At 37.9% G+C, this 12,584-nt stretch overlaps 1 protein-coding gene across 1 annotated transcript in view; it reads right to left on the reverse strand.

The window, feature by feature from the left end:
- Window positions 1–12,584, reverse strand: part of CCDC170 (coiled-coil domain containing 170) — an 84,271-nt gene that overhangs the window by 65,058 nt on the left and 6,629 nt on the right. Inside the window, exon 2 of the mRNA XM_077776142.1 lies at window positions 5,338–5,483. Coding sequence (XP_077632268.1) covers window positions 5,338–5,483 — 146 coding nt within the window. The remainder of the gene's footprint in view (window positions 1–5,337; window positions 5,484–12,584) is intronic.

The raw sequence follows: 12,584 nt of genomic DNA on the forward strand, positions 1-12,584 counted from the left end.
CACTCATACTCTTGCTCTCTTTCTCAATAATATATAAATATTATATATTTATAATATTTTTTATAAAATATAAATATATATATATTCTTAAACACATGAAAATAGACTTAGGGAACTCAGTGACACCATCAAGCATAGTAATGTTCACTTTATAGGGATTCCACAAGTAGAAGAGAGAGAAAGGGGGGGCAGAAAATTTATTTGAGGAAATAATAGTTGAAAATTTCCCAAATCTGAGGAAGGAAACAGAAACCCAGATCTAGGAGGCACAAAGAACCCCCAACAATATCAACCAAAAGAAGTCCATACCAAGATACCTAGTAATTAAAATGGCAAAAAGTAGTGATAAGAGAGAATTTTAAAAGCAACAAGAGGAAAAAAAAAAAAACAGTATGTACAAGGGAAACACGATAAGGCTATTAGCTGATTTTTCAGCAAAGAACTTGCAGGCCAGAAGGGAGTGGCATAATATATTCAAAGCGTTGAAAGAAAAAACCCTGCAGCCAAGCATACTCCATCCATCAAGGCCATCATTCAGAATAGGAAACATAAAGAGTTTCCCAGACAAACAAAAGTTAAAGGAGTTCACGATCACTAACTAGCCATACAAGAAATGTTAAAGGAAACTCTTTGAGTGGAAAGGAAAGACCACAAAGAGGAGTAAGAAAAGTAGGAAACACAAAAGCTGTAAAAATAAGCATACCTATAAAGAATATAACGTGTGACACCCTATACCTAAAATGTGGGGGGATAAGAGTAAAGAATGAGTTCAAACTTAAACGACCATCAACTTAAATGCTACATGCAAGTTATATATAAACCTATTGGTAACCACAAATCAAAAACCAATAATAGATATGCAAAAAATAAAGAGAAAGGAATCCAAGAAAGCCAGCAAACCATGAGAGAAGAGAGCAAGAGAAGAAAGGAACAAAGAAGAACTATAAAACAACCATAAAACAGGTAATAAAATGGCAATAAATACATACTTATCAATAATTACTTTTAATGTAAATGGACTAAACATTCCACTCAAAGAACATAAGGTGACAGAATGGATTAAAGAAAAGCAAGACCCATCTATATGTTGCCTATAAGAGATTCATTTCAGAACTAAAGACAATGGAGATTAAAGTGAAGGGACAGAAAAACATTGACCATGCAAATGGAAGTGACAAGAAAGCTGGGGTGCAATAATGACATTGGACAGAACAGGCTTTAAAACAAAGACTATAGCAAGAGATGAAGAAGGACACTATGTAATCATAAAAAGAACAATTCGACAAGAATATTTAACAATTGTAAATATTTATACACCCAACATGAAAGCACCCAAGTACATAAAGGAGCTAATAACAAACATAAAGGAACTAATAGATAGTAACATAATAATAGTAAGGGACTTTAACACCCCACTTCTGTAAATGGATAGATCATTCAAACAGAACACCAATAATGATACAGTGGCTTTGAATGACACACTGACCAGATTGCTGTAACAGATATATTCAGAGCATTCCACCCTAAAACAGCAGAATATATATTCTTTTCAAGTGCACATGGAACATTCTCCGGAATAGACCACATATCAGACCACAAAACAAGTCTTAACAAATTCAAGATCAAGGTTATACCATTCATGTTTTCTAACCACAATGCTAGGAAACTAGAAATCAACCACAAGAAAAAATCTGGAAAGAGTACAAATGCATGGAGGTTAAATATCATGCTACTAATTTTGAGGAGGACAATTGTTGGCATGAGCACTGGGTGTTGTATGTAAGCAATGAACCATGGGAATCTACCCGCAAAATCCAAGAGCANAAGAAGAACTATAAAACAACCATAAAACAGGTAATAAAATGGCAATAAATACATACTTATCAATAATTACTTTTAATGTAAATGGACTAAACATTCCACTCAAAGAACATAAGGTGACAGAATGGATTAAAGAAAAGCAAGACCCATCTATATGTTGCCTATAAGAGATTCATTTCAGAACTAAAGACAATGGAGATTAAAGTGAAGGGACAGAAAAACATTGACCATGCAAATGGAAGTGACAAGAAAGCTGGGGTGCAATAATGACATTGGACAGAACAGGCTTTAAAACAAAGACTATAGCAAGAGATGAAGAAGGACACTATGTAATCATAAAAAGAACAATTCGACAAGAATATTTAACAATTGTAAATATTTATACACCCAACATGAAAGCACCCAAGTACATAAAGGAGCTAATAACAAACATAAAGGAACTAATAGATAGTAACATAATAATAGTAAGGGACTTTAACACCCCACTTCTGTAAATGGATAGATCATTCAAACAGAACACCAATAATGATACAGTGGCTTTGAATGACACACTGACCAGATTGCTGTAACAGATATATTCAGAGCATTCCACCCTAAAACAGCAGAATATATATTCTTTTCAAGTGCACATGGAACATTCTCCGGAATAGACCACATATCAGACCACAAAACAAGTCTTAACAAATTCAAGATCAAGGTTATACCATTCATGTTTTCTAACCACAATGCTAGGAAACTAGAAATCAACCACAAGAAAAAATCTGGAAAGAGTACAAATGCATGGAGGTTAAATATCATGCTACTAATTTTGAGGAGGACAATTGTTGGCATGAGCACTGGGTGTTGTATGTAAGCAATGAACCATGGGAATCTACCCGCAAAATCCAAGAGCACACTTTACAATGTGCTTTATGTTAGCCAATTTGACAATAAATTATATTTTTAAAAGTAATAATAATAAAAGAAGATAAAAAATGCAAGAAAAAAATAGCGTGCTACTAAACAATCAACCAAGAAACCAAAGAGGAAATCAAAATATACATCAAGACAAATGAAAATGGAAACACAATACCTTTGGGTTGCAGTAAAAGCTGTTTCAGGAGGGGGGTTTATATAGGTCTCTTGCGCGCACACTTTTTTTTAAGTGTATTTATCTGGTTTTGGTAACAGGGTAATGCTGGCCTCAGAGAATGAATGTGGAAGATTTCCTTCCTCTTCTTCAAGAAGAAAACTCTCAAATGAACAATCTAATCTTATACTTAAAAGAGCTAGAAAATGATCAAACAAAACCACTAGATGGAAGGAAATAGTAAGATTAGAGCAGAAATAAATGATATAGAAACTAAAAGCACAAACAAAACAATTCAACGAAACTGGGTGCTGGTTCTTTGAAAAGATCAAGAAAATTGACAAACCTTTAGTCAGACTCATCCAAAAAAAGAGAAAGACAGCAAGAGAGTGAGAGTGAGAGTGAGAGTGAGAGAGAGAGAGAGAGAGAGGACTCAAAATCAGGGATGAAAGAGGAGAAATAACAACCAACACCGCAGAAATACAAATGATTATAAGAGAATATTATGAAAAATTATATGCCAACAAATTGGAAGCCGAGAAGAAACGGATAAATTCTTAAAAACGTATAACCTCCCCGAAACTGAATCAGGAAGAAATAAAAAATTTGAACAGACCAATTACCAGCAATTGCAATTGAATCAGCAATTGAATCAAAAAACTCCCAACAAAAAAAGTCCAGGACCAGAAGGCTTCACAGGTGAATTCTACCAAACATTTAAAGAAAAGTTAATACCTATCTTTCTCAAAACATTCCAAAAAAAATAGAAGAGGAAGGAAAGCTTCCACATTCATTCTGTCAGGCCAGCATTACCCAGATGCCAAAACCAGATAAATACACTAAAAAGGGAGAAAGAGAGAGAGAGAACTTGAGGCCAATATCTCTGATTAACATAAATGCAAAAATCCTCAACAAAATATTACCAAACTGAATCCAACAATACATTAAAAAATCATGCACTACAATCAAGTGGGATTTATTCCTGGGGTGTAAGGGTAGTTCAATATTTGCAAAGAAAATTAAAAAATTAATTTGAAAAGATATACACACCCTTACGTTTATTGCAGCATCATTTACAATAGGCAAGCTATGGAAACAGCCTAAACGTCGACCAATAGATGAATGGATAAAGAAGATTTGGGGTGAACAGGTTTTGCACAGGGGGAGGAACCTGATCAGGTCTGCATGTCACTGCGTCTCCTGTGTGGCACTGAAAAGGTGAGATCAGTACAAAGGGAGATGGGAGGAAGAGAGATCAGCCAGGAGGTGATAGCATCGGCCTCCGTTTATTCTTGGATGAAGCTTTGGCAAGGCCATTTTGAAGCCTAATGTTGAAATGGCTTACAATTATTACATATATAACATATATGACATTTGAGAGCTTGGTAAGTTGGAGTTAGATAGATGAGCTCTCTACACTCAAGTGACAGGACACACTTCACTAGTCTCAGCAGGAAGCTGGATCCAGATGATGAGGAATGTAGTCTTAATACCCAGACAAGAGGTTCAGAAATATGTTTCTGATATTAACTAAATTAATGTTGTCAAATGGTATTCAGAGGATCAGCTGAAGAAGGTGCATTCATTCATGCTGTGCTGTACTTGAAAATCATCCTTGACAAGCCAGAACCTCAGTGAAGTGTCTAACTTGGACTCCACTGTTTTGACTCTACTATAAAAGTGCTTTTACTGAACGAGCACTTGCATTACACCATTGCATTGTTTCACAGGTTTTGAAATTTGTCATGATTTCCCGTAGAGAACAGGTGTGCTGTAACCAAGCAACTTGTTTGCTCTTCGTTGTGATCCTAGTGGATTGTGTGACTCCTGATGATGTGCCTGGAAGAGTCAAGTCAAACTGTGGTCCACCCCTTACAAGCGGCACAGCACCAACAGCATGTGCGTGATATGCTTTCACATCTTCTGATTCTTTCCCTCTTTCCATACTTCTTTACTGCCATTTACTTACCTACTTTCTTTTCTTTTCTTTTCTAACACTGGATGACAAATAAACGTGAGGGGTGCCTGGGTAGCTCAGGTTGAGCACTGGACTCTTGATTTCAGCTCAGGGTCATGATCCCAGGCTTATGGATCCAGCCCAAGGTTGGGCTCCACGCTGGGCATGCAGCCTGCTTCGGATTCTCTCTGTCTCTCTTTGCCCCCCTCCCCTACTCATGCATGCTCACTCTCTAGGAAGGAAGGGAGGGAGGGAGGGAGGAAGGAAGGACAGACCTGAAATTCTGGATGGAAGTTAAAAGTTCTCTGAGATCTAGACTTTTGGTAACCTGCAAAGATTATGGGAAACACTAGCAGGGAGGGGACTTGCTTTTGGTTTATGATCCTGACATGGTATAGAAGCTATTCAGTTACTGGAGTATATGTTTCAAAACACCCACAGAGTCAAAAAGAAGGCATCTCTTCTCCTGTCAGGGCTCTGACACACATACATCCATGGTTTTTGGTTTGTTGATGCTACTGGAGAAGCGTAGGCTGACACGGGCCATAGTGGAAGAATCTGTGGGCTTTTTAAACCAGCCCACTGCTGGGGCAAGGGACTCTGTAGCAGTCAATCGGCTGCAGGGGCTGATGGAATCTGGAAGAGCAGATGAGAACGGGACGAGATCGTGGAGTGAATCAAATGGGAGGACCAAAGTATTGGTAAGAACAGTCTTCCATCCATTCGTTCATTTATTCCACGAAGAATTATTGAGCATTTTCCTTGTGACGTCCCGAGTAGGTGCTAAGGACGGCTTAGCGAACATCACAGTCTTCTGAGGGAGGGGGACATGAATACACGTATAATTTATCACTTGCCATTATGTTAAGTGTTGTGAAGGGAAAGCCTAGGCTGTGACGGAGAATAACTGGNGAAAATTGGAGGAACAATGAGTTAGGGAGACTTAAACTGCAAATAAGAGGAGTGGAAAGACTGCTATTAAGGTGAACGCTATCCACCGGTAGGTTTTCTTCCTCGGCTCCGATCCCTCCTCCCACCTGCCCGAGCTGCCTCTGCCATGGCCCTGCGGGGCCGCCATGGAGGATGCGATGCAAGTCCTGGGGAGGTGGTGCTGAGCTCGGGTTATAAAGGAGACTATAAATGGGCTCCCTGTTTCAGAAGGAAGGGCTCCTGACATGGGAGTCTGCTCACTTCAGTCTGCCCTCCAGAGCATGCCAAGGACATCCTCCGCCTCATCTTCATTAAGCAATGAGAGTTGCAACACAGTGAGGTTCAAGGTTTGAGCTCGGCCATTAATCCAATCTATCCTGGACACAAAACAGTGAAAAATGAATTCTAGAAACTTAATTGTGGATCTTGCTTTGTCTCCTTGCAGGAACTCTTACAGGAAGGTGAAATGTGATTTGATTTCTTTCTAAAGTGAAACCTGGAGGGATTATATGTTGCTACTATTTCCCTGCCATCCTCCCTCAATCTCTCTCTCTCTCTCTCTCTCTCTCTCTCCCTTTTTTAGTATTTCTTTTAAAGGCTGTGGAGGCTTTGTTGCCATCAGGAGTGTGTAGGCTGGACATCATGGCTTCCTTCTAACAGGACAATACCCCCTAGAGTGATGAAACAGCATCATTTTTATTGAGTTTTCTTTGGGCCGAGCTAAGGGCCAGCCACCTTGGAAGAGAAAACACTTAGTGCAATACACAAGCTATTCAGGTCACTTTCTCTCTCTGGGCTTGTCCTTTATTCGTTGGAGATCTTTTTACAGTTAATGAAAAACATTAAAAATCACTGAATTCTCATTTTATTCCTTGAAGACACTACTCTGGCCATAGTATTATTTATATTATATTTATTTTCATGGTGAACTTCCTGTCCCAAATGTAGTCAAAGCACTGTCATTGCTTAGCAAACACGTTCCAAGTATTGCTGGGAATTCAGAGATTCTTCTTTCCACTCTGCCTTCTTTGTGCACGCTGAGGTTCAAGTTTGGGGTTTCCTGTTGACTCCGCAGCCAGGAAGGAATGTACAAACATAGTATTCAGTTTCTTAAGCCTGAAGATTAGGATGTGACAGTTGAGAACCTAGTAAACTGCACTCTTTAAACATACTACTTTCAGTTGTCTTTGACTTAATTAAGAAATTAATTTTAATATTAAAACTAATAGCCACTTTTCTTTTAAAAATTAGAAAGTGACACATGGAGCTACAATTTCCCTTCTCCATGACCTCTAATCTTGACCCTCTTCCTCCATTCCAGAGGTAATTATTAGATAAGTTTGATGAGTATTAAAGAAATTAGTTAAGATTAGATGAGTATTAAAGAAATATTTTTTTGCATTTTTACTTTTACCTAAGAAGATATACTATTTTACATAACATTTTTAAACATAAATGGCATCTGTTAGTTTTGCTCTCATTTACTTTATTTTAGAAACATTATGTTTTCGGGCACCTGAGTGGCTCAGTCAGTTGAGTGTCTGACTTCAGCTCAGGTCATTATCTGGAGGTTCGTGAGTTTAAGCCCCACGTCGGGCTCTGTGTTGACAGCTCAGAGCCTGGAACCTGCTTCAGATTCTGTGTCTCTCTCTCTCTCTGACCCTCCCACACTTGCACTCTGTCTCTCTCAAAAATAAATAAACATTTAAAAAATATTTTTTAAACAGTATGTTTTTGAGATCTATTCATGTGGCCCTAAACACACAGTTCAGTTCTTATGGATATACTATACTTGACCATGTCCTATACTGATGAACACCACAAACTGTAAACACTCACATAGAATTAGAAGGAGACTTGCATTCGTAGGCTATGTCCCAAAGTGCCTCCCGCACTGGCAGAATCATTTTACAACATCCATTCAATAAACCTACCTAGATGCATGTTTTAAATCATACACCACAGAAAAGCAATCATTGCCTCTAGACCTACTGCCGGTTGTTTGTTATTTGGAAACAGAATTTCCTTTCCAGGCCTTAACTGCCTCATTTTCAGGTTCCCACTTACTTGTGAATTGTTGTAAAGAGTGAATGGAAATAGTCCCTTCCTCAGTGAATATCAGCTGGGATTTGTATATGCAATACATATACACACTGTATATATAGTATATATATATACTGTATATATATACTATAGTATATATAGTATATATAGTATATATATACAGTGTGTATATGTACTCCATATACTGTATATATGTGTTGTATATATTGTATATATGCTGTATATACTGTGTGTGTGTGTATATATATACATATACTGTATATGGGTGTTTTTTTCAGAATTACATCAGGATGGTGTGTGTGTGTGTGCGTGTATTTGTATATGTGTGTGTGTGTGTCTGTGTGTGTATATTTTAAAATTACATCAGGATTAGTACTTGAAGCAAATCTCCCAAAGGTTTAACCACTCAATTTTTCTTTTTTTTTATGTTTATTTATTTTTGAGAGAGAGAGAGAGACAGCATGAGTGGGGGAGGGGCAGAGAGAAAGGCAGACAGAGTCTGAAGCCTGGTTCTAATCCTGTGTCTCCCACTCTCTCTGCCCCTCCCCCATTCATACTCTGTCTCTCTCACTCTCAAAGATGAATAAATGTTAAAAACATAATTTTAAATATTTATTTATTTTTGAGAAAGAGAGACAGAGTGCATGTGAGCTAAGGAGGGGCAGAGAGAGAGAGAGAGAGTGGGGAGGGGCAGGCAGGGAGAGAGGGGAACAGAGGATCCGAAGTGGGCTCTGCACTGACAGCAGACAGCCCCATGCAGGGTTTGAACTCACAAACTGTGAGACCATGACCTGAGCTGAAGTCGGACACTTAACTGACTGAGCCACCCAGGAGCCTCTGGCATACTCTTTTTTAGTTTGTTGCAGATTTTATTTTTAAGTGATCTCTACACTCAGTGAGGGGCTTGAACTCACACCCTGAAATCAAGAGTCGCATGCTCCACCAACTGATCCCAGCAGGTGCCCCATGATAAGTGTACTCTTAATCCCCTTCACCTCTCTCACTCATCCCCATCCCCCCACCCACCTCCCCTCTGGTGACCATCTATTTGTTCTCTATAATTAAAAGTCTTTTTTGGTTTGTCTCTTTTTTTCCCCATTATATTCTCTAGCTCCATCTATATTGTTGCAAGTGGCAAGATTTCATTCTTTTTTATGGCTGAATAATAATCTCAGTGTATCTATATGTACCACCTCTTCTTTATCCATTCACCTATCAATGGACACTTGGGCTGCTTCTATAATTTAGCTATTACAAATAATGCTGCGATAAACATAGGGGTGCATATATCCTTTTGAATTTGTGTTTTGGTATTCTTTGGGTAAATACCCAGTAGTGTGATTCCTGGATCATAGGGTAGTTCTATTTTCAATTTTTTGAGGAACCTCCATACTGTTTCCTACTGTGGCTGCACCAATTTACATTCCCACCAACAGTGCAAGAGAGTTTCCTCTTCTCCACATCCTTGTTAACACTTGGGGGGGGGGGGTTGTGTTTTTTATTTTAGCCATTCTGACAGGTGTGAGGTGATCTCGTAGTTTTGATTTGCATTTCCCTGATGATGAGTGATGCTGAGTATTTTTTCATGGTCTATTGGCCATCTGGATGTCTTCTTTGGAGAAACGTCTGTATGTCTTCTGCCCATTTCATAGATTGTTTTTTTGGTGTTGAGTTGTATAAGTTCTTTATATATTTTGGATGCTAACCTTTTAACCAATATGTCATTTGAAAATATCTTCTCCCTTTTAGTAGGCTACTTTTTTGTTTTTTTAGCAGTTTCCTTGAGACCTTACTCTGGTATAGTTTCAATAGTTTAGTTTTGCTTTTGTTTCTCTTGCCTGCAGAGACATATCCATAAATATGTAGTGAAGGCCGATGTCCAAGAGATTACTATCTATGTTTACTTTTAGAAGTTTTATGGATTCAAGTCTTACCTGTAGGTCTTCTATTATGAGTTTATTTTTGTTTATGGTTAAAGAAAGTGGTCCAGTTTCATTCCTTTACACATAGCTGTCCAGTTTTACCAACACCATTTAATTAAACTGTGTGCTTTTTTAAAAAAAAAGTAATTGGGATTACACTAAAATTGTAATTTTGTATCTTATATTCGTTGCTAGATATTAATGTTTCCCCAAGTATTCTTTAAAAATATTAAAAGCTGGAGGCGCCTGAGTGGCTTAGTCAGTTAAGGTCTGACTTCAGCTCAGGTCATGATCTCAGAGTCCAGTCTATGGGTTCAAGCCCCACATCAGGCTCTGTGCTAACAGCTCAGAGCCTGGAGTCTGCTTCAGATTCTGTGTCTCCCCCTCTCTCTCTCTTCTCTTCCCCTGTTCGTGCTCTCTCATTCTCTCTCTCTCTCTCAAAAATAAATAAAACATTTAGGGGGCGCCTGGGTGGCTCAGCTGATTAAGCGTCCAACTTTGACTCGGGTCACGATCTCACAGTTCATGGGTTTGGGCCCCACATCGGGCTCTGTGCTGACAGCTCAGAGCCTGGAGGCCTGCTTCAGGTTCTTTGTCTCCCTCTCTCTCTGACCCTCCCCTGCTCACACTGCCTCTCTCCCTCTCTCAGAAATAAATAAAAACATTTAAAATACATACATAAAACATTTAAAATAAATAAATATATTAAAAGCACAATATTCCATCATAAAGTTGTAATTTAACCTGACTATTCTATATTTGGACATTTGGTTCTCTTTCCTATCTGTCACTATTATAAATCTGTTAGAATTTCTGACTGTTCCCTTAGGATAAATTCCTGGAAGGAAAACAACTGGGTAAATTAAAATGTTAAGGATTTGGGTACATATTGCATATGAAGTAGATTATATTCCCAGCAATAATCTATTATAATAGTTTCATGGCACTAGAGTGACACCTTAACTAGTCCCTTCTCAAAATTTTCTGTACCACCATATGTTTTCCCTCATATGTGGAACAGGAGAATCTTAACAGGGGAGGGGAAGGGGAAAAAATAGTTAAGGAGAGGGAGGGAGGCAAACCATGAGATTCTTAAATACTGAGAACAAACTGATGGAGGTGGGGGAGAAGGGAAAATGGGTGAAGGACACAGAAGAAGGCTCTTGTTGGGATGAGCACTAGGTGTTATATGGAAACCAACTTGATAATAAACTATAAAAAAATTTTCTGTATCACTTTGAAGATGCCTGCATTTATTTATCATATGAATAATAACAATGGTAACATCAGTCATCTTTGTTGAGGACTTGATATAAATGGACACAATATGAGCATTTACTAACACTATTACAGTCAGTCCTGACAACATTTCTGACAAAGGATACAGAACTCTGGCTTGCCCAAGGACCTACACATTGTGAGTGATGGAAACTCACTTCAAACTCATAAGTCTATCTAGTGCTAAATCCACGCTTTCATCCTGGGGTCTGCAAATGTTTTTGTTTCTGCAACCTATCAATATGAATTTATGGAATAAATTTAAATATTTATTATATATAAATGACATATAAGTACTGTACAGATTAAGCACACTACAAAATATACACAAAAGATAAAGTAAAATGAGATTAAGATAAATAAAAATTGAAATATTTTCTTCCTGAACCTCTCCTAAATAATTTTGTGCACCCTCTACAGCCACCATCCCATTTGCGGGAACACAGCCCTTACCGTCTACACTCGTTTTTAGGTCCACCACTTGAATGGACACTCCACCAGGGCAGATCCCGTGTCTGTGTTTCAGCACTGCATCCCCAGTATCTACACAGCGCTGGGCACGGAGTAAGCACTCATGAAATACATACAGAGTGTTAATAAATGAATGAATGATTTGGCTACAAGGTTGTGGGTTTGAAGGCAGAATCTAGAAAGCAATTCTATTTGTATCCCTAGCACCATGTACCTTTCCTAGGATATGATGAACATCTCCATAAATGTCTATTGAATGGATGTCTACTGAATGTCTATTCAGTATTTGTCGAATAAATGAATGGATGTAGGAGTAAATGGACAAACAGAAAGGAAAGGCTTCTTCCTTTGTACGCATCTCTAAGGTTACCCTATCAAACATAAAAATACCTACATGAACTTATTTATTTTTTTATAATAACACCTTATTGGCGCTAAACAATGGCCCCTTAGAAGAACGATAGGTGGAACTTCACTCACCTCTTATAAAAATAGAAAATAATAAACCTCATTGTTTTTCTTAATTAGCCCTGGCTAGAGATCAACCTAGATCAGAGACATAAGCTCTAGAAGAAGCTGGAGCTGACAAGAGACAGTTGACCAAGATACACTGCAGAGGAAAGGCCATGAATTATTCATCCACCTATTGTTAGATAAGGATACAAGTATAAAATATTTTAAAATGCTTATCCTGAAGGAACCAAAATTATGAAGTTTAATCCTTGTTAGGATGAAGGTCCATTCGTACTTAATTTATAATCTTTCTGAATCTTGTTATGAAAATATCTTAGCTAATAAGTTTGCAATTATTTCTTTAACTCATCCTGCCTTCAAAAGCTTGTCAGACCATGAGAAACAGCCAATCTTGATCTCAAGGTTTTATATACTAGATGTATATTACAGGAAATTACATCAGTCAACTCTCTATAACTTCAGTATCTTTATTCTGTAACCTGACTGATATGTCACTTAAATTCACTCACTAATCAGAAAACATTAAGATGTTTTGTTTTCCCTTTTCCTTCAGTTGTGACTATAATAATAAAAAAAAACTCACTTCTAAAATAAGCAT

This window comes from Crocuta crocuta, unplaced genomic scaffold (assembly GCF_008692635.1).
Source record: "Crocuta crocuta isolate KB4526 unplaced genomic scaffold, BGI_CrCroc_1.0 scaffold25, whole genome shotgun sequence".
Classification (NCBI taxonomy): domain Eukaryota; kingdom Metazoa; phylum Chordata; class Mammalia; order Carnivora; family Hyaenidae; genus Crocuta; species Crocuta crocuta.